Source organism: Bos mutus, chromosome 25, assembly GCF_027580195.1.
Source record: "Bos mutus isolate GX-2022 chromosome 25, NWIPB_WYAK_1.1, whole genome shotgun sequence".
Lineage (NCBI taxonomy): Eukaryota > Metazoa > Chordata > Mammalia > Artiodactyla > Bovidae > Bos > Bos mutus.
Window position 1 is genome coordinate 38,165,790 of NC_091641.1, and position 18,852 is coordinate 38,184,641.

The following is an 18,852-nucleotide window of genomic DNA, read 5'->3' on the forward strand; positions in this document are numbered from 1 at the left end:
GGACAGCGTCAGTCCCGCACGGCCTCTCTGCCTGGGGCCCCCGTGGGAAGGTTTCTTTGACTTGCACAGTCAGTGCCTGCAAGGAGGAAGAGCCAGAAGGGTCAGAGCCAGTTCTGTCAGGGGCAGGTGAATGGGGCCTCCCCTGGGTGTAGAGGTGGGTCCGAGCAGGGGTGAGGGTGGGCAGAAAGTCCCTCCCCGTGGGATTCCTGGGTGTGACCGCAGTTCTTTGCCCTGGGCAGGTGAGGTTGGCAACGCAGCTAAGATGATGCTGATTGTGAACATGGTCCAGGGGAGCTTCATGGCCACCATTGCAGAGGGGCTCACCCTGGCCCAAGTGACAGGCCAGTCCCAGCAGACACTCTTGGACATCCTCAATCAGGGACAGTTGGCCAGCATCTTCCTGGACCAGAAGTGCCAAAGTAAGTTGCCTTTGACCGCTCTTGCTGCGTTTTAGTTTTGGTTCTAGCTGGGGAGCTGGGTCAAGCAGCCATCACAGAGCAGTGTCTTCTTGGGGAGCTCCTTCTGTGTGAATGACACATCCTCTCCAGTCAGTCTGGCCCCCAGTCAAAGTGAAGTGAAAGTCACTCAGTCGCGTCTGACTCTTTGCGACCTCATGGACTATACAGTCCATGGAATTCTCCAGGCCAGAATACTGGGGTGGGTTGCCTTTCCTTTCTCCAGGGGATCTTCCCAACCCAGGGATCAAACCCAGGTCTCCCTCACCGCAGGCGAATTCTTTACCAGTTGAGCCACAAGGGAAGCCCAAGAATACTGGAGTGGGTAGCCTATCCTTTCTCCAGCGGATCTTCCTGACCCCAAAAATGAACTGGGGTCTCCTGCATTGCAGGCAGATTCTTTACCAGCTGAGCTCTAAGGGAAGCCCCGTAGGATTTGGGGGTGCAGGCTGGGAACTTGTCTCTTGGGTGTCTGAGGAGGAGGAAATGCTAGGTGTTGAGCCCTGACAGTGCTCCAGATGTTTTCTTATTTAGGATCCTTTTAATTCTTCTGGTGGATGCCTTTCCCTCCTCAGATATCCTGCAAGGAAACTTTAAGCCCGATTTCTACCTGAAATACATTCAGAAGGATCTCCGTTTAGCCATTGCGCTAGGTGATGCCGTCAACCATCCGACCCCCATGGCTGCTGCAGCCAATGAGGTAACTGCAGGAGGCTGTGGGTGGGGCCTGCAGAATTCCCTTGTCTCCCTTGCACTGCCCCTCTGCGACTTTGCCTTGGCTTGGCTGTGTCTGACCTCTCCAAGGGGGAGTCTTAGGTTGTTGGTTTTAGGCTTGTGTGTCTCCTCCAGTCCATGCTGACTTCTCTGGGAATTCTTTGACCTGTGGGTTACTTAAAAGTGTGTCAAATATGAGTAAAAATCCTAAAGGATTTCCTAGATATCGAGTGGTTATTGATTTCTAATGTATCTTTGTGGTCAAAAAATACACTCCATATGGCTTTTAACTCTGCATCGATTCAGACTTGTTTTGTGGCCTAGCAGATGGTCTGTCTTGGTGGGTGTGCCATATTCACTTAAGAAGACTGTTTTGCATATATCAGTTAGGTCGAGATAGCTGGTAGTATTTTTTCAGATCATCATTACTGACCTTTTTCTCCAGTTCTTTTAATTGCCAAGAAAGGGATGTTAAAATCTCCAACTATCATTGTGGGATTATTTGTTTCCCCTTTAATTTTGTCCATTTCACTTAGTATCTTTGGAAGTTTTTGTTATTGGGCTCTTAGCCGTTTATGATTGTACTGCCTTCCTGATGAATTTGCCCTTTTGTTATTAAGAAGTGTCCATCTTGATCTTTGTCTTGAAGTCTGTTGTCAGACTTTCATATGGCCACTATAGCCTTCTCAGGATTACAGTTTCCGTGTGTTATATCTTTTATTTCAATCTGATAGAAGTATAACCTTTCAGAACAACAGCTGAGCAATATTTATCTTTGAATTGCAGTAAGAACCACATTTTGTGAGACACATATATAAATCATGTGGATTCATTTTAGAAGTTCTCTCTTCCAAGTGCTATAAGCTGTATACATTTTTATCCAAGTTAAATAGAGGTCTCTAGTGGCTTTTCCTGTAGAGGCAAAGAAATACAGATACACAGTACTGGGGAGCTCCCTGAGGGTCCAGTGGTCAGGACTCTGTGCTCCCACTGGTAGGGGCCTCGGTTTGATCCCTGGTTGGGGGACTAAGGTCCCACAAGCAAGCTGAGCAGTGCAACCAAAAATCAGTAAAAAATACACAGCACCATTCTTCAAACCTGCCTTTTCATAGTTGACTAATCTTCAGTCCTTGAATTCTGTGTCTCTCTCTTCCTTGTCTGTCTGAACATCTGAGTACTTACTTCACTCTTCCAGGCTGCAGTACAATTTCTGGTTCCTCTTGTCTTACCTTCAGGTTCTCTCTTGGCAGTGAAGTTCCTGGCTGTTGTATAGTTTTTCGTTGATGAGTTTGTCTGTAACTGGTTACTTCTGAAGGGTTCTGTGGTATCTTGTGTTGGGAGCACTTCTCTGCCAGGTGGTCTCCACTTGCCCCTCCCTGACTCTACAGGATTCATGGACTTGGAAACAGACATTTTGGTTCATTTCTCAGTGGAGCATGGTGGTTTCTGGCCATTTAGATGTTGTGAGTTTAGGTTTTCCACTGTTTTGGAGTTCAGGATCTTAAGGCTAAGTAGTCCACTACCATATAGACTTTGTCTTGAAGTCTGTTGGTGTGTGGTTGAATTTGGAGCTAGTGTTTTATCATTTGATTGCCATTTGTCCCCCTGGCTTTTGTCTGTCTCTTTCTCCTTTCTTTTGGAACATTTGAATGTTTTTTAGGATCCCATTTTTTATCTATTGGCTTTTTTTATGGCTTTTTTTTTTAACAAGTGCATCATCTTTATTTTGTCTTTCCTCTCGGGATTACTGTATGCATCTTAACTTCACATCCTAGATTGGCCCTCTACGGAAAATGTGTATCCATTTACCACTTCCTCCCTCTCATCCTTGGAAGTGGCTCCTCAGCCTGGACACTGCTGACACTTGCTGTGGGAGCTGTCCAGTGCATTGTAGCATCCCTGTCCTCTACCCGCTGGATGTGACTGCACCCCCTTGGCTGATAGGAGATGTCTCCAGACATTACCAGATGTCGCTCCAGGTGGGGAGCAAAAGGACCCCAGGTTGAGAACCCTTGCTTTAGTGTACAAGTGTCCTATATTTTATGTTTGCTTTTATTTTAAGCCCACCATTGTTGGAGTGTCTCGCTTTAGTAACCATATGAATTCTAAAGATATTCAGAGAAAAGATGTTTCTGTTTCTCTACCATTTCCAGTTCTTTCCTTTCCTTTCTGAAGAATTGAATTTCTCTCGGTATTGTTTTTCGTTCAGCTGGAAGAACTTGCTTTAGCATTTCCTGAACACAGGTCTGCTGGCAACAATTAGTTCTCTTTTATCTGAAAAAGGTCTTTATTTAGCCTTTGTTCTGAGTTCACAGCTATACCTGAGCTGTAATGGACATCAATCATGATGGCTCCAACTGAACTATGTTTAAAAATAGAAAAAAAATACACTTGTGTCCAGCTGCATTTTTTCAACATGACTGGACATGGGCCTGCCCTGATTGAACGATGGCTTTTTTAAGTTTTCTCACACTGTTTCATATTCACCTGGTACCTTTGGAGTGGCTGTTTGTTAATTGCCAAGGACCATTCTAGGCTCTGGGGACATAGTACAGCCCCTTCTCTTCCTTGTAGAGGTTACATTCTAATGGAAGGAGGCACAAGGTAAGCACATAAATGTTTCAACAAGGAAGAATTCCAGAAGGTTAGAATTGTGAATAAAATGGAACAGAGTCAAGGGATGGAGGTGGTCGAGTAAAGTGGCGCAGCTGGTACTTCAGATGGATGACGGGGAAGGCCCTGGAGCTGACGGGGCAGGACAGGGGCAGCAGCCCAGAGAGAATGGGGAAGGCCTCGGAGCGTCTTCAGATGAAGGGATGTGATTGTAACTACTAACCAGTGTTGAGCCCTGAGCACTTTACATCCCTCAGTCCATTTAACCTTCACTGTAACCCTGTTAGCCTCCCCATGAAATCAAGAAGCAGTGCTGGAGGCACAGAGAAACTGAGGTACTTAGTCCAAGGTCAGGCCAGATCTGGGAGATCCAGGAGTCACACCCAGACAGCCTGGGGTCCAGAACCTACCCACCTAACCACACCTAGAACCCCTCTAGGAAGCAGGTCTTCTGTAAGTCAGCTCTGTGGCCAGACTAAACCTGTGTTGTTTTTTTCCAGGTGTACAAAAGAGCCAAGGCACTGGACCAGTCTGACAATGACATGTCTGCCGTGTACCGAGCCTATATACACTAAGTCCTTGACCCCAACCCACCCCTGTCTTCCCTATGACCCCCTCTTCCTCACATGGAGTTGGGGTCCTGGGACTTAACTCTGGACCAGTCCACCTGTCTCCATCTCCTTTTATACAGACTTTGAGACTTGCCATGAGCACAGCACACAGCATCGCTCCTCCCCTGGAGGTCCTGGAGAGAGGAGGGGTGTCAGCAGGAGTGGCCTGTGGGGAGGCTCTTGAGCTGGGCACTGGCCATGGACTAGGTGGCTGTGTGTTCTCACACACACACACCCCACACACAAACACACACACACCACACTGGCTCTTGCCCCAGGATAGAAGCTGCCCAGAAACTGCTGCCTGGCTTTTTTGTTTTCCCTTCTTCCGAGCTGTCTTATCTCCGACCCTTCCAGTTGAGGAACTCAAGTCAGCAGTGAGAACTGGAAGCTTTCCCACTGCTTCCCTCAGAGTGAAGAGGCTGTGGTTCTGTCCACTGTCCCCCACTGGATTCCACGCGGAGAGGAGCTCTAGGCTACGATGAGCCAGCAAGACTCTTAAGCAGAGGGTTGCATGGCCCCTCCAACCTCAGGTGACCCGCTGATGAGGATTGTCACGTTTAAGCTACCAGTGTGCAACCAACTCTCCATAAATGCCTTTGTGAGCTGAAAAGAGATGGACACAGTCAAGCAAAGACAGGCCTCTGGCTTTCCAGGGAAAGCGACAAACAGCCCACCCTAGGCAAACCTCCTGGAAGCCTGCTCTCCTCACTGCTTTTGCGCACCTGTCCCAGATGTCACTGTCACTGTGGAGCCTGGGCTGGGATCCGACTTCCTCACCAGGCTGTTGTAGTATTTGGATTTGCATTCCAGCCCTTGGGAAGGGGTCCTGAGGGCAACCACTGAGGAGTGAATGGGGGAAGGGGCTTCCTTCCTGTTTCCATTATGCCACAGACCCTCCACCTGGTTCTGAAGAGCCACTCTGACCCAGGTCCCCTCACAGCAGTCCCCCCTTTTCCAGCCTGTCCCTGCACAAGTCCTCTGTGTGCCCACCTCTCTCCATTTGCCTCCCTTCCCCCTTTCCTCCCATGGAGACAGTATTTCATTCTGTCTGTTCCTCCGTTGGTCCATACCCAGCCTGACCAATGACGACCATTTCTTAGGCTCTGCTCTTGAAACAGAAATGAGTGTCTTCACTTAAGCCAGCAGCTTGGTCTTCGGTGCTTTCAGGGCCCTGGGGTCTGTCAGGAGAGAAGAGGAGGTCTAGGCTTGACATTACCAGAGCTCACTGACCCTCAGAAGTGAATCTGAGCATTTCTCCTTGGATAGGGGACCAGAGGGGCTTGGAACGTGGCATGAGAACAAGGAGAAGTCACCCAAAGGATGTCAGTGTTCTCTCCCCCTGCGTGGGTTGGATTCTCCAAAGTCAGGCTGTGCGGAAGTTCAGCATTTGTAGTGGATATATAGTGATAAACACAATTTGAGGTGGCCACGCTGGTGTGTGCCCCTCCCCCTCGCAGCTTTGGCCCTTTTCCACTGATCAGAACCCAGGATAGGGGATCTCAGAAAACATGGGGGTGGGGAGGGCAGGGGAGATGCCTGTGGTTTTTGACACAGTTGTTAATTTCACTGGGATTTTGAATTCTGTATGAACACAAAGCCTGTTCTAATCCTAGCGGGACACGGGGGTGGGGGTGGGGGAAGATGCTGTAATGAAACTGGTTAGTCAATGTTGTCTTAATATTGTTGACAATTCTGTAAAGTTCCTTTTTATGAATATTTCTGTTTAAGCTATTTCACCTTTGTTTTGAGATCCTTCTCTCTTAAAAGGAGAAAATGTGACACTTGTGAAAAGCTTGTAAGAAAGCCCCTCCTCCACCACTCCCTTTTTTTTTTTCGTTTAAACCTTTAAATGACAAATCTAGGTAATTAAGGTTGTGAATTTTTATTTTTGCTTTGTTTTTAATGAACATTTGTCTTTCAGAATAGGATTGTGTGATAATGTTTAAATGGCAAAAACATGATTTTGTGCAATTAACAAAAAGCTACTGCAAGCAAAATAAAAACGTTTCTTGGTAACACAACTGTGACCTTGGTGGGGTGGTCTGCGCCCTGACACCGAGCACCACGCGGGAGAGGAGGGGGTTGTCCCTCCGGGACCAACGGAGCTAGGAGACGAGACCGGGGTAGAACAGGCTACCCAGGCGGCCAGTCGCCGGGTGCGGCGAGAGCTAGCCATACCGTCGGCCAATCGCCGAGCGTGCCCAGTACAGGGCGTCCTATCAGAGCCGAGGAGGGGCGGGACGAGCGAGCGCCGCGCCCAGGCTGGTGAACGGCTGCGGATGCTGCAGCCAGAGCTCGCGGCGCCGCGGTGTTCGGGGCGAGCCGGCGGGGGCAGGTCCGCGGCGCTCGCGGCGTTGCGAGCTGGAGGCGTGGCGGGTGCCCGCGCAGCCAATCGGCGGCGAGGGTGGGCCCGGGCGCCACCAGCTGACCGCGCACCCGCGACGGTCGCTGGGCAGCGAGCGGCGGCGATGGCGACCGTGATGGCAGCGACGGCGGCGGAGCGGGCGGTGCTGGTGAGGCGCGCGGGCCGGGCCGGGCCGGGCCGGGAGGGAGGCGGTCGTGGGCCGCGGCGGCTGACAGCGGGCCTATCCCCTCAGGAGGAGGAGTTTCGCTGGCTGTTACACGACGAGGTGCATGCCGTGCTGAGGCAACTGCAGGACATCCTCAAGGTAACCTCGAAGACCTGTGCGGGCGCCCACCCTCCCCCAGCGCGGCTACCTCCTCGGCCTCCTGAGGCTGCTGCGTACCCGACGTGCGGTGTTCAGACCAGGCCCTGCCCTCAGGCCCCGGACTCAGTCCTAGGACTTAAAAAGCGTCTACCCCGGGGCGCCAGCAGATAATTACCCAGTTCCACAAGCCGTCCTGCCAGGGCTGCGGACCTGGATTGAGCCCCGGAGTCGGGGAAGCTACTCTTTGAAATTGACGTTTAACTTCCTATCTGAAGGACCCAGCATTTTGACCTCAGCCAAGTCCTCGATCTCTTTGGGCCTCCCCTTTGCAAAAGGGAGATAGCAGTACCGCCCTCAGGGCTGTTGTGAAGATTAAAAAAAATAGCCAATGGAAATACAAAAAAATGTCCAGGCGGTGCCTGATAAGGCCAGAATTACCGGTTGCCATGACTACTGTCTTGCCAGACTTTGCTCCCCACTTCCAAGCTCGTCAACCAAACGGGGAGGGTGTCTCTGGGTCCTCTATCCTGTATGGGACACACGGTAGACCCCCAGAGAATGTAGAAGGAGCAGGTATGGGTTCAGGTAGGAACTGAAACTGGCCGTGGGGGAGGGGCCCTGGGAGCGGAGCTTATGGAGCAAAGGCTGGGCTGGAGTCGGTGAACTTTATTTACCCCACTCCCCTTTGCCCCCCAGGAGGCCTCGCTCCGCTTCACTCTGCCAGGCTCAGGCACCGAGGGGCCCACGAAGCAGGAGAACTTCGTCTTGGGCAGCTGTGGGTGAGCCTGGGCTGGGTGGAAACCGGGGTGGGGTTGAGGGGTGGACTTCTGGGAGGAGGGACCCTTAGGGATACCTTCTAGGACTGGTGGTGTGGCCACGGCCCAGCCCTGCAGACTGATTCCAGCTCCAGCGTCCAGAGGGTGTGCAGTGGGACAGGCTGGACTATCCTGTGAGAGCCCACTGAGAGGCTGGGGTGGTGGGGCAGCTGCAGGTGCTGCTCTGACCCCCACGTGTTGTAGCACAGACCAGGTGAAGGGCGTGCTGACTCTGCAGGGAGATGCGCTGAGCCAGGCGGTGAGTCCCCCGGCCCCTGGCCCCTTCCCATGCCACCAGAGCAGCCAGTGGGCAAGAGTCGGGGGGTGGGGGGAGGCCTCCTGCTTTAGCTCAGCTCTGCCACCCACTAGCTGTGTGACTCTGGGCAGGATCCTTGACCTTTCTGGGCCTCGGTTTCCTTGTTTGAAAATGACAACAACCCCCGTAACCTGCTTCTGAGATTGATGTGTTACTCCATTGAGAGGTGGGTGGTGGGTGGTGCTTTGCACACGGCACTACCTATAGCCTGGCCCCGGGGTTAGGCTGGCCCCAGACCAACATCTTAACTCTCTCTGCACTTGATCCTGTAGCCGGTGCCAAGGCCTGGGGGAAGGTCCTCCTCCTCCTCGGGTGGGCATTACATCCCTTGGCACCTGCAAATGTTCTCCATCTGCCCACAACCACTCACCTCCTCCCTCCCAGCAGAAGCCACCTTTCCCTTTCATTTCTTTGTGGTTCCTCTTGGCCTGAGTTCCTGTTTCCTGTTCCCTGTTTGCCCCAGCCCAAATGGCCATGTTCTTCCCCCTCTCCCACATGGAGTGGCTCGGGCCCGAGCCAACACACACACAGTTTCTGCCCCCTGGCTCAAGGGCTCAGAGTGGCCAGCGGCAGGAGGACATCCTTCTGCCCGGCTTAGCCCACCCTTGCCTGGCAGGACGTGAACCTGAAGATGCCCAGGAACAACCAGCTGCTGCACTTTGCCTTCCGGGAGGACAAGCAATGGAAACTGCAGCAGGTAACTGGGCCCTTCCCTGGCTGGGGCCCAAGGCACAAGGGCAGGTAGGAATAGGCCCTTGCAGCGCTGAGGCCTCCAGGGCTGGCCGCTGCGGGGCCTTGTGGCTGCAGCAGGCTTACAAAGATGTTTCCTAGCAGTGCAGCTGGGGTGGGCAGTGCCTGGTCTCCTAGCCTGTCCTGTAATTGGGTCTGGCTTCTGCCACCTCCCTCTCCCCTCTCACTGGCCACCAGCTGTCTCCACTTCACGGCCTTTGCTTGGGCTTGTCCCTCTGCCTGGAGTCCACTCCCCCAACTTTTGCCACTGCACAGGCTTCAGCTAAAGAGTTGCCTTCCCTCGCCGCCGCCCGCCCCCCAATCACCTTGTTTCCTTGTGAAAGCTGAGCAGTCTATTATCTTGTGCCTTTCCTCTGTTACCCTCTGTCCTCCTTTGGAAAGTGAGCTGCAAGGGACCGGGGACTGAGGCCGCCTCACTGCACCAGCCAGGCCCGGCAGGCGGCACCCACCCCAGCCCTTCTAGGAAGATAGGCCCCCTCAGGGTAGGGATCCTAGGTTGGGCCCCCAGAGACCATGGGTGTTCTGAGGCTGGCACCTTTCCCTGCCGAGGCCAAGCCCACTGACCGCTCAGTGGGCCCTGCTTTTAGATCCAAGATGCCAGGAACCACGTGAGCCAAGCCATTTACCTCCTCGCCAACCGAGATGAGAGCTACCAGTTCAGGACGGGAGCAGAGGTCCTCAAGGTGAGCCACCTCATGAGTGGGAGAGCCCGGTTCCCTGACCACCGATTGGTCCCCTGGGAAGCTCTGCCCCCACCCTCAGGTGAAGCTGAGCGTCAACCCTTCACCTCTCGGTGTACACCATGTCCTTCCAGCCAGTTGAATGGCTCACGGCCCAGGCCCCAGAAACAGATGTGGGTTCTGATCCCAGGGCCTGCACTATGAGCCAGGCCACCTCAAATCCCTTACTTAGCCATTCTGTGCCTCAGTACCCTCACCTGATAAAAGGAGGGGACAAGCTGTCATGCCTGCCATCATGACAACGCGGGTGACGTTGCTTCTAGTAAGCACCCAGTAGATGGGAGCTGCAGGTATTACTGTCAGGAACAGAAAAGCTTCTGTAATTAACAAAGTGAGTCCACGTGGTGTGAAGGGACAAGATGAGCTCAGGTTCCCTGAGTTCACGCTTTAGCCCTGCCTCCAACTTGCTGTGTGTCCTCGGGTGGTTTGCATGCCATCTCTGGGCCTGATATGAAAACTCGAAACCAGATGGACCAAAGTCCCTTTCAGAACTGTGAGTGTCCTTTGGGGTGTAATGTGCAGCCCAGTAATTCTGCCTTTCCCAGGAGCCAGGTGACCCCAGCAGCAGCTGGGTGAAGAGCTGGAAGCAGTGGGCACTGGGTCTCTGAGAGCTTTGCTCCCACACAGAGGGAGGAGATGAGTCTCCAGAGGTTCCACCATTCCCCAGCCGTGCGGCCTTGGACCTATGGAGCTTCAGTTTCCTTCTTCACCTGTGAAAACAGGGCTCCTGTCCACCTTAAGGCCTCAGCTCACCCATCCCAGTGCCTCCTCAAGGAAGCCCTCCCTGACTCCTTACACCCAAACTGAGTTAGGGTCCCTCCTTGTAAGCTCCTTCACTGCCTGAACCCTCATCCTCAAAGCCCTTGGCCCCCTGGGACTGACTTCCGGGCTCCTCCACCCCAATTGGACCAGGACCCCGGGTCCCAGACAATAGAACCTTCCGGGTGGGTGGTCAGCAGCACAGATGTCCTGCCCCCACCCCCAGCTGGAGTCCGAAAAACCGCATCTTTAGCAAGCCCCCTGCTGCAGAGGTTCAGGGCCTGAGTCTGTGAGCCCCAGGGAAGGAATTGGGAGCTCCCGTAACTTGGTTCCTCCTGATGGGGCTGCCCTGGCAGCCACTGTGACCAGCTCTCCTCCCCCAGCTGATGGACGCCGTGATGCTGCAGCTGACCAGAGCCCGCAACCGGCTCACCACTCCCGCCACCCTCACTCTGCCGGAGATTGCTGCCAGCGGCCTCACGGTCAGTGCCTCAGGCCTACCCCTGCTCCAGGAGAGGCGGGAGGGACACAGGGGTGCCAGGGCGTCCTGCAGGCCCCAGATTGTTGACAGAGTTCTCTGTGCGGTTTTCTTGGATTGGGTCTTTGGCTTCCATTCTGAATCCCCAAAATATATCTCCCCCCACCCCTCAGACGGGTCACTGGTGTCCAAGCCCAGTGGTGCAGTAAGTTACCCGGAGCACCTGGCAAGAATCAGAAGGCCCCAGTCCACGGGCTGGGGACTGGGATTCCCCCCATAATGGTTGGAGGGGCGGGGGTGGGACATGCCTGCTGGCCCTCATCCCCCCTGGATGCCCGGCCCTCCCCCAACAGCGGATGTTCGCCCCCACCCTGCCTTCTGACCTCCTGGTCAACGTCTACATCAACCTCAACAAGCTCTGCCTCACCGTGTACCAGCTGCACACCCTGCAGCCCAATTCCACCAAGGTGAGCCCCCACCCAGCCTGCCCTCGCCCGCCCTGTGGTCCCAGGCCTGACCCCACCTGATGCTTTCTTGTTTAGAACTTCCGCCCAGCCGGAGGCGCCGTACTGCACAGCCCCGGGGCCATGTTGTAAGTATGCTACCTGAGAGGGGTCTCAGGAGCGCCCCCGCCCCTCCTAGGGTGGGGCCCTGGCCCTCTGGGCCGCCCTCAGGGCCCCTCTCGTCTCCCCTCAGCGAGTGGGGCACGCAGCGCCTGGAGGTGAGCCACGTGCACAAGGTGGAGTCAGTGATCCCCTGGCTCAACGACGCCCTGGTCTTCTTCACTGTCTCCCTGCAGCTCTGCCAGCAGCTCAAGGATAAGGTGGGGACACGGGGTCAGGGCCGGGCTGGACCTCACCCCGAGGAGGCCAGCCAGTCCACGGGCCATTCAGCCCCTTTTGGGGTGGGGGCGGGGATGCCAAGGGCTCCTTGTGTGTCTCCAAAGCACCCCCTGATCTTAAGATCTGTTACACTCTCTGTGCACACCAGTCAGGGGTGGGCCATGATGTCACTCAGTAGCACTGTCTTCCGGCTGCTTGGCCCTTGGGTGACAGGCTGCAGCAGGGCAGATCCCCGGCCCGACCCCTCATCACGTCCTCCGTCTCCCTCCTCCCCAGATCTCTGTGTTCTCCAGCTACTGGAGCTGCAGGCCTTTCTGAACAGAGCGCCCAAGAGCCTGTCCCCTGGGAGTTGAGCCCAGGACGTCCATCCTCCCTACACACACCCCCACCCGAGCGCCGGCCAGGGCCGGGTACTGCAGGCTATTTATTTCCCCCTTCACACGACCCTGCCTGTCACCCCTGCACAGACAGGATGGAACACGATCCGCTGGGAGGAAGGGACGCCGATGGGCTTTTTGTTTTGGATGGGGGAGGTGAGGAGGCACAAAGTGGCCTCCAGTCCACACCCTGGCCTCCCGACAGGGCAAAAGCCTCTGGACTTGGGCTGGAGCCAGGCTCTCCTTCCTTCCCCCTTCACCTTCTGCCTGGCCCCACCCCTAGGAGGGCGAGGGGCAGCCACACACCCCCTCACGCTTGAGCCTGAGGGGTGGGCTGGGAGAGAATAAGGACAGAAGCCCCCCACCACAAGCTATAGTGTCCTTGACTGCATTCACTCAGCAGCCCTGGTGGGGTGTCCAAGAAATAAAGATTGTCCGACTTTGCCTGGAGCCCTTCTGTCTGTCTGTCTGGGTGGGGACCTGGCCAAGGGCCCCTGATAGTGAGCCAGGCCGAGTACCCAGAGACTTGGCCTCCCAGGTACTGAGGGGCTGAGTGGGCTGGTGAACAGACAGTGGCTGGGTGGCTACAGCATGTCACCTAAGGTCTCCTGGTAACAGCCATGCCAGCTGAAGGCTGGGGAACCCAGTAGGCTCTCGGTGAAGCCGTAAGGACCCGCACTGCCCACCCTGATGGGACGAGCTCTAGACTCAGGCTTTGGCTGAACAAGGTTTTGTTATTACTCTCCAGCAGGGCAAAGACAGGGAGGCAGGGACTGTCCGCATTAAGGGTCCAGGCGAAGTTATCAAATCCCTGGGGTAGGGGTGGATTCCTGCAAGAGAGGCACAGTCGGGCCAGTGACTTCACTCCTTGGCCCCCTGCCCAACCTACTGCAGCTCCTCGCTGTCCCAGTGCCCGCCCGGCCCTGGTGCTCGGAACTCACCTTCTGGGACCCGAAGGAGCAGCTTTGTCAGCAGGGTGTGCAGGGAATACAGCTGCCACAGCCGGGAATACAACTGCCACAGCAGGGAATACAACTGCCACAGCAGGGAATACAGCTGCCACAGCCAGGAATACAGCTGCCACAGCTGGGAATACAGCCGCCACAGCCGGGAATACAGCTGCCACAGCCGGGAATACAGCCGCCACAGCCGGGAATACAGCCGCCACAGCTGGAGTTGATGACAAACAGCAGCAGGAGCAACACGACCACTGTGGGCAGGACGGGGGTCCAGATAAGGCCCTGGGCCTGGGAGGCTGATGGGGGCCGGGGCTGAGCGGCACTCACCGAGGCCGAAGACAAAGGCGATGGTCCACTTGGAGTGGAAGAGCAGGATCGTCCACTCCATCTCAGCTGGGAGGTCCTGGCTGCCACCTGCTCCAGCCACCCCCAACAGAGGGCCCCTCAGAATCTTGGCTTCACTGGGGCTGCTGCAGGCCAGCCCTTGCACTGTCCTCCCACACCACCCCCTGGAGTCTGACCCCTACCCTGCTTCTCTCCTGCACCTCCCCTGACCCTGGCCTAGGCAACCCCCTTCCCACCCGCCCCCCAAAGCAGCCCCATCCCCGGACCCCCACCTACCTTGGAACTGCCCCAGGCGGCTCCTAGGTCCAGGGAGCACAGATTGCCTCCAGCTTCCAGGTCCACAGGACCTGAGGCCTTAGCAACCTGCCCCGCCTCCCACCACTCCCCCAGCACAACCCCACCCCCCAGGAGCTCAAGAGAGGGCGGGCCCTGTGCCCCACAGCTGTGCTTTCTGCCTCTGAACCTCCGCAAGTGCTGCGGGAGCAGGCAAGAGGCCACAGGCCTGGTGGCCTTTTTACTCTGGGTCACTTTTTCTCAAAAGACCAGAGTAGCAACCTGGGACAGCCTGGCCCTCAGCCTCTGTTGGCTTCACAGGTGAAAAAAAGACAGAAGAAGACGGTGGTGGGTTGGAGGGATCAGTTCAGGTCAGTAGCTCAGTCGTGTCCAACTCTGCGACCCCACGGACTGCAGCACATCAGGCCTCCCTGTCCATCACCAACTCCCGGAGTTTATCCAAACTCGTGTCCATTGCGTCGGTGATACCATCCAACCATCTCATCCTCTGTCATCCCCTTCTCCTCCTGCCCTCAATCTTTGCCAGCATCAGGGTCTTTTTCAATGAGTCAGTTCTTTGCATCAGGTGGCCAAAGTATTGGAGTTTCACCTTCAACATCAGTCCTTCCAGTGAACACCCAGGACTGATCTTTAGGATGGACTCTGGATCTCTTTGCAAGTCCCAGGGACTCTCAAGAGTCTTCTCCAACACCACAGTTCAAAAGCATCAATTCTTCGGCGCTCAGCTTTCTTTACAGTCCAACTCACATCCATACATGACTACTGGAAAAACCATAGCCTTGACTAGATGGACCTTTGTTGGCAAAGTAATGTCTCTGCTTTTTAACATGCTGTCTAGGTTGGTCATAACTTTCCTTCTAAGGAGTAAGCGTCTTTTAATTTCATGGGTTAGAGGGATGCTGCTGCTGCTAAGTCACTTCAGTCGTGTCTGACTCTTAGCGACCCCATGGACTGCAGCCTACCAGGCTCCTCCATCCATGGGATTTTCCAGGCAAGAGTACTGGAGTGGGGTGCCATTGCCTTTTCCGGTTAGAGGGATAGAGGGAGGTAAAATTGGAGACAAGGAGGTGAGGGGAGGGAGAAGCAGTTAACCTGTCCACCACCCGTGCCTGGGCAGCCGTCTTGTGCCTGGTGGCACAGCTGTAGCCTCCAGGGTTCTCGCTGTTCTGACCCTCACAATGACCCCGCAAGATGATAGTTAAGGTCACTTGCATGAGCTCTCTCCCCAGAAACTGGGGCCTGGGGGCCCCTGACACAGCAGCTGGAGGCAGCTCTCACCGGCCCCCTGTCCCCATAGCAGGGGCCAGGCCATGTCAGCACTTGGGACTGGCTGTAAACCAGGTGGACACATCTGCGTGTCCCTTGAGCTTACAGTCTTGCTGGGAAAACATGTTGGCTAGCATTAGGCTCTGCCTGACCCTACATGGGTTCACCTTTGTTTACTGCACTTTCACAGATGGTGTGTTTTTTTGACAGATTGAAGGTTTGTGCCAGCTTGAGTTGAGTGAGTCTTGTTGGTAGCATTTTTCCAGCAGCATTTGGAAACTTTTTCATCATTACTATATTTGTTAGGGCACTCTGTGATTAGTGGTCTTTGATGTTGTTTTGGCATTTTTCAGCAAAGTATTTTTTAGTTAAAATTTGTACATTTAGACACAATGCTGTTGCACACTTAATAGACTACAGTATAGTGCAAACAGCTTTTATGTGCCCTGGGAAACCAAAAAATCCATGAGAATCATTTTATTGTAGTATTTGCTTTATTGTGAGATTCCCGCTCCAGAATTCTTGCCTGGAGAATCCCATGGACAGAGGAGTCTGGCAGGCTACAATCCATGGGGCTGCAAAAAGTCGGACATGACTGAGAGACTAACACTTGCTTTATCGTAGTGGTCTTGAACTGAGAAGAATGGCTGTACGTACATTACCCAGTTGATTCCTCACGGCAGTCCTCAAGCAGGTATATTTGCTAGTCCCATTTTACAGATGTGTACACTGAGGTCTTGAGGAGTTCACCAGCTAGTTCAGGTCATACATGTAATGTGTTCATTTCCTGTTGTTGCTGTGACATACTACTGTATACCAACTTAGTGACATATTGCCAGTGTATCATCTTACAGTTCTGGAGGTCAAGGTCTAAAATGACTGAGTAGGACGGCTTTCCTCCTGTAGATCCCCCAGGGGAGAATCCATTCCTCGGCTTTTCTAGAGGCCTCGCACCCCTGTTCCTTGGTTCATACCCCATCCCCATCCTCACACCTCTGGCTCTGCCCTTCCTGCCTCCCTCTCATAAGCATCCCTGTGATTGGTTCATAGGATCATCTCCCCATCAAAATCCTTAGTCACATCTGCAAAGTCCCTTTTGCCACGTAAGGTAACATATTCAGGAGTTCAGATGAGAATGTCTTTGGGCACCATGATTCTTCTGATCACACCCAGCGAGCAGGGAACTCAGAACCCAGACCCAGGCATTCAAACCTCAAACCCCGGAGCCCTTGACCACTGTAACAAAGTCTCCTGTGCTGGGATCCTTGTCTTAAACCCTCCATACCCCGCCCCCAGCCCCGCCCATCCCATTCTGAAATCTCAGATTGGTGTTGCCCAGGAGCGGTAGCTTTGAAATGACTATTCTAGTGCAAAACGGAAGGGATGCAGCCACTGTAGAAACCAGTTTCTGGCAGTTCCTTGAAAAGTTACGCATGGAGTTGTCAGGACCTGACAGTTCCACTCCACTCCATGTCCACACAGGAACTTGTATGCAAATGTTCACAGCATCATTTTTCACAGTAGCCCAAAAGTGGAAATACCCCCAAAATATCTGTTAACTGATGAATGAATAAACACAACGTGGTCACTCCACGGGCTTCCCATGGAGTGGGAAGGTGGCTCATTGGGTAAAGAATCCGCCTGCAATGCAGGAAATGCAGGCAGACTCGAGTTTGATCCCTGGGTCAGGAAAATCCCCTGGAGGAGGGCATTGCAACTCACTCCAGTATTATTACCCGGAGAATCCCATGGACAGAGGAGCCTGGCGGGCTGCAGTCCATAGGGTCGCAAAGAGTTGGACACGACTGAAGCGACTGAACATGCAGCCAGGGTCTCTCCATGTAATTTAATATTATTCGGCCCTGCAAAGGAATGAGGCATCAACCAACACACACTACAAAGTGGAGGAACATTGGAAAGACGGGTGAAAGAAGCCAGACAGAAAAGGCCATGATTACGTTTATAGGAAATGTCCAGAGGAAGGGAATCCATAGAGACAGAAAGTACTGTTTGCCAAGGTCTAGGGCAGGGGTTGGGAAGGGGTTGCTTAGTGGTGATGGAATTCCCTTTTGGGGTGGTGAACATGTCATGGAGTTGGATAGGGGTGGTAGCTCTGCAGCATTGTGAATGCGGCAAAGCACAGATCTGTGCATGTTAAAATGGCTAGCGGTTAATTTTATGTTCTGTGGATTTTACCTCAATTGAAAAAAAAAAGCAAGGAGGGGAGGTTAACAACTGTGGTCCCTGCCCACCCCTCGGCCTGACCAGTTAGGCAGGGGCCACTGTCTTCTCCTCTCCCTGCTGACTCTCAGTCTTCCTGTCTAGACCTCCAGGTGCTTCATTTGTTTATTTTCATTAAAGAAAATCTGAGGTACTCTTGAGTCATCAAAAGACAAAAAATTACCGGTACAACCCCCACCCCCCAGCAAGATCCAAGGAGAGCGATGATGGGGGACAGGCCACAGCAGGACACGTTTCTAACCGGTCAGACCCCGGACTGGGGTCCTGTTCCCAGCCCTAACACCCACCTGTGTGTGACCGGAGGCCCAGCCCCAACCCCTCTCTGCCTCAGTTTCCTCATCTTAAATGGGTGAGTGGAGATCTCCCCCCTCGGGCCTCTGTGAGGGTTGAATGCAGTAATTGATACAAATGTTCCCTTGGCACAATGACCGCAGTAGAAAACGCGCACTAAATGGCCACGTGTCACTCACCCCACCTGTGCGTGCGATCCCCTCCAGTCTTGGTTCTTTGGATACGCTGGGCTCACCTGCCCTCTGCCGTCTGCTCTGATCACTTTGCCCTCAGCTTTTCCCAGTCCCTGTGGGGCTTCCCTGGTGGCCCAGATGGTAAAGAATCTGCCTGCAATGCAATGTTCGATCCCTGAGTGGGGAAGACCCCTTGGAGAAGGGAATGTCTACCCATTCCAGTATTCTTACCTGGAGAATCCCATGGATAGAGGCACCTGGCGGGCTGCAGTCCACGGGGTCGCAGAGAGACAGACACGACTGAACGACTAACATTTTTTCCCCAGTCCACAAGGCCCAGTGCCTTGAATGGTCCCTGTGGGCGTCTTCCCACCAGAATCCCACATCACTCACATGTGACACTGCCACAGAAAGTGTTTTCTGGGCAGAGGCGCTGATTTGCTTATTCCCAGAGGCAGATCCTTCTCCCGTGCCAGGTGGGTCCCCATGTCAGTGGTGCTGTTGGGTCGTCCTCACAGATCATTCTTCTCTGCGTGGAGGAGGAGGCCAGGCTCGCCGAGTCCCTCTAGCTGTGGCGTCAGTTGTAGCTTGAGGGAGTTCTCCAAGGGGAGCAGCATCGTGTTCTGGGCAGGCTCTGTCCCAGGCTCCAACAAGCCCCACTCCTGTCCTCCAGGCCCTGAAGGTGACATTTAAGCCTCTGTCTTCAGATGTGTGGATGGTAGGGGAGCAGAAGACAAGGCAGGCAGGCAGGGACAGAGGTTGCTGGGGCTCAGGACAGAGGAGGCGAGTGGGTCGGGCAGAGGGGCTGAGTCTCAGTGAGAAGAATGGGCACGACAAGCCACCACATGCTCCTGGAAATGGTCTGACTGGCATGCATCCACGCCTGACCCTCTGCTGTGGCTGCTGTTGCACCGCAACAGTGGAGTCGAAGAGCAGTTGCAACAGAGATCTTATGATGGGCAGAACTTAAAATCTATACTATCTGGCTTTTTACAGAAAACATTTGCATACATCTGAGACAGAAGATTGCTTGTGGCTTAGAAACTCAGGTGCCAGGAAACAGGCAAGAAAGAACTTAGTGAAGCAGACTTATTATGAGAAGGATCTTATTGGGGAGGCGTTAGGGAGAGGTGAGGACTCT

General features: G+C 54.1%; 3 protein-coding genes across 10 annotated transcripts in view; 2 read left to right on the plus strand and 1 right to left on the minus strand.

Moving 5' to 3' along the window:
* GLYR1 (glyoxylate reductase 1 homolog) overlaps window positions 1–6,417 on the plus strand; it is a 31,811-nt gene extending 25,394 nt beyond the window's left edge. For all 6 annotated transcript variants that reach the window (XM_005887814.3, XM_070362772.1, XM_005887812.3 and 3 more), the window contains 3 exons: window positions 240–419; window positions 1,031–1,155; window positions 4,283–6,417. In XM_005887814.3, coding sequence (XP_005887876.1) covers window positions 240–419; window positions 1,031–1,155; window positions 4,283–4,357 — 380 coding nt within the window. In that variant the 3' untranslated portion in view covers window positions 4,358–6,417. The remainder of the gene's footprint in view (window positions 1–239; window positions 420–1,030; window positions 1,156–4,282) is intronic.
* Window positions 6,418–6,706: 289 nt separating this feature from the next.
* On the plus strand, window positions 6,707–12,592 carry ROGDI (rogdi atypical leucine zipper). The gene is made up of 11 exons (XM_070362478.1): window positions 6,707–6,909; window positions 6,994–7,065; window positions 7,762–7,844; window positions 8,085–8,139; window positions 8,813–8,893; window positions 9,534–9,629; window positions 10,829–10,927; window positions 11,277–11,390; window positions 11,466–11,515; window positions 11,620–11,746; window positions 12,042–12,592. Exons 1-11 carry the CDS (start codon window positions 6,865–6,867, stop codon window positions 12,081–12,083), a joined length of 864 nt encoding a protein of 287 aa, XP_070218579.1. The 5' UTR covers window positions 6,707–6,864; the 3' UTR covers window positions 12,084–12,592.
* A 128-nt stretch (window positions 12,593–12,720) lies between these two features.
* On the minus strand, window positions 12,721–14,238 carry LOC138985576 (male-specific sperm protein Mst84Dd-like). Of its 3 annotated transcripts, XM_070362481.1 has the most exons (4): window positions 13,723–14,238; window positions 13,429–13,515; window positions 13,084–13,352; window positions 12,721–12,972 (listed from the first exon to the last, which is right to left on the minus strand). In XM_070362481.1, the coding sequence occupies exons 2-3, from the start codon at window positions 13,487–13,489 to the stop codon at window positions 13,111–13,113; spliced, it is 303 nt and encodes a 100-aa protein (XP_070218582.1). In that variant the 5' UTR covers window positions 13,490–13,515; window positions 13,723–14,238; the 3' UTR covers window positions 12,721–12,972; window positions 13,084–13,110. The 3 variants fall into 3 exon arrangements, with proteins under 3 accessions (XP_070218582.1, XP_070218581.1, XP_070218580.1); XM_070362480.1 differs by having other exon boundaries at window positions 12,721–13,352; XM_070362479.1 differs by having other exon boundaries at window positions 13,084–13,515.
* Between the last annotated feature and the right edge of the window lie 4,614 nt (window positions 14,239–18,852).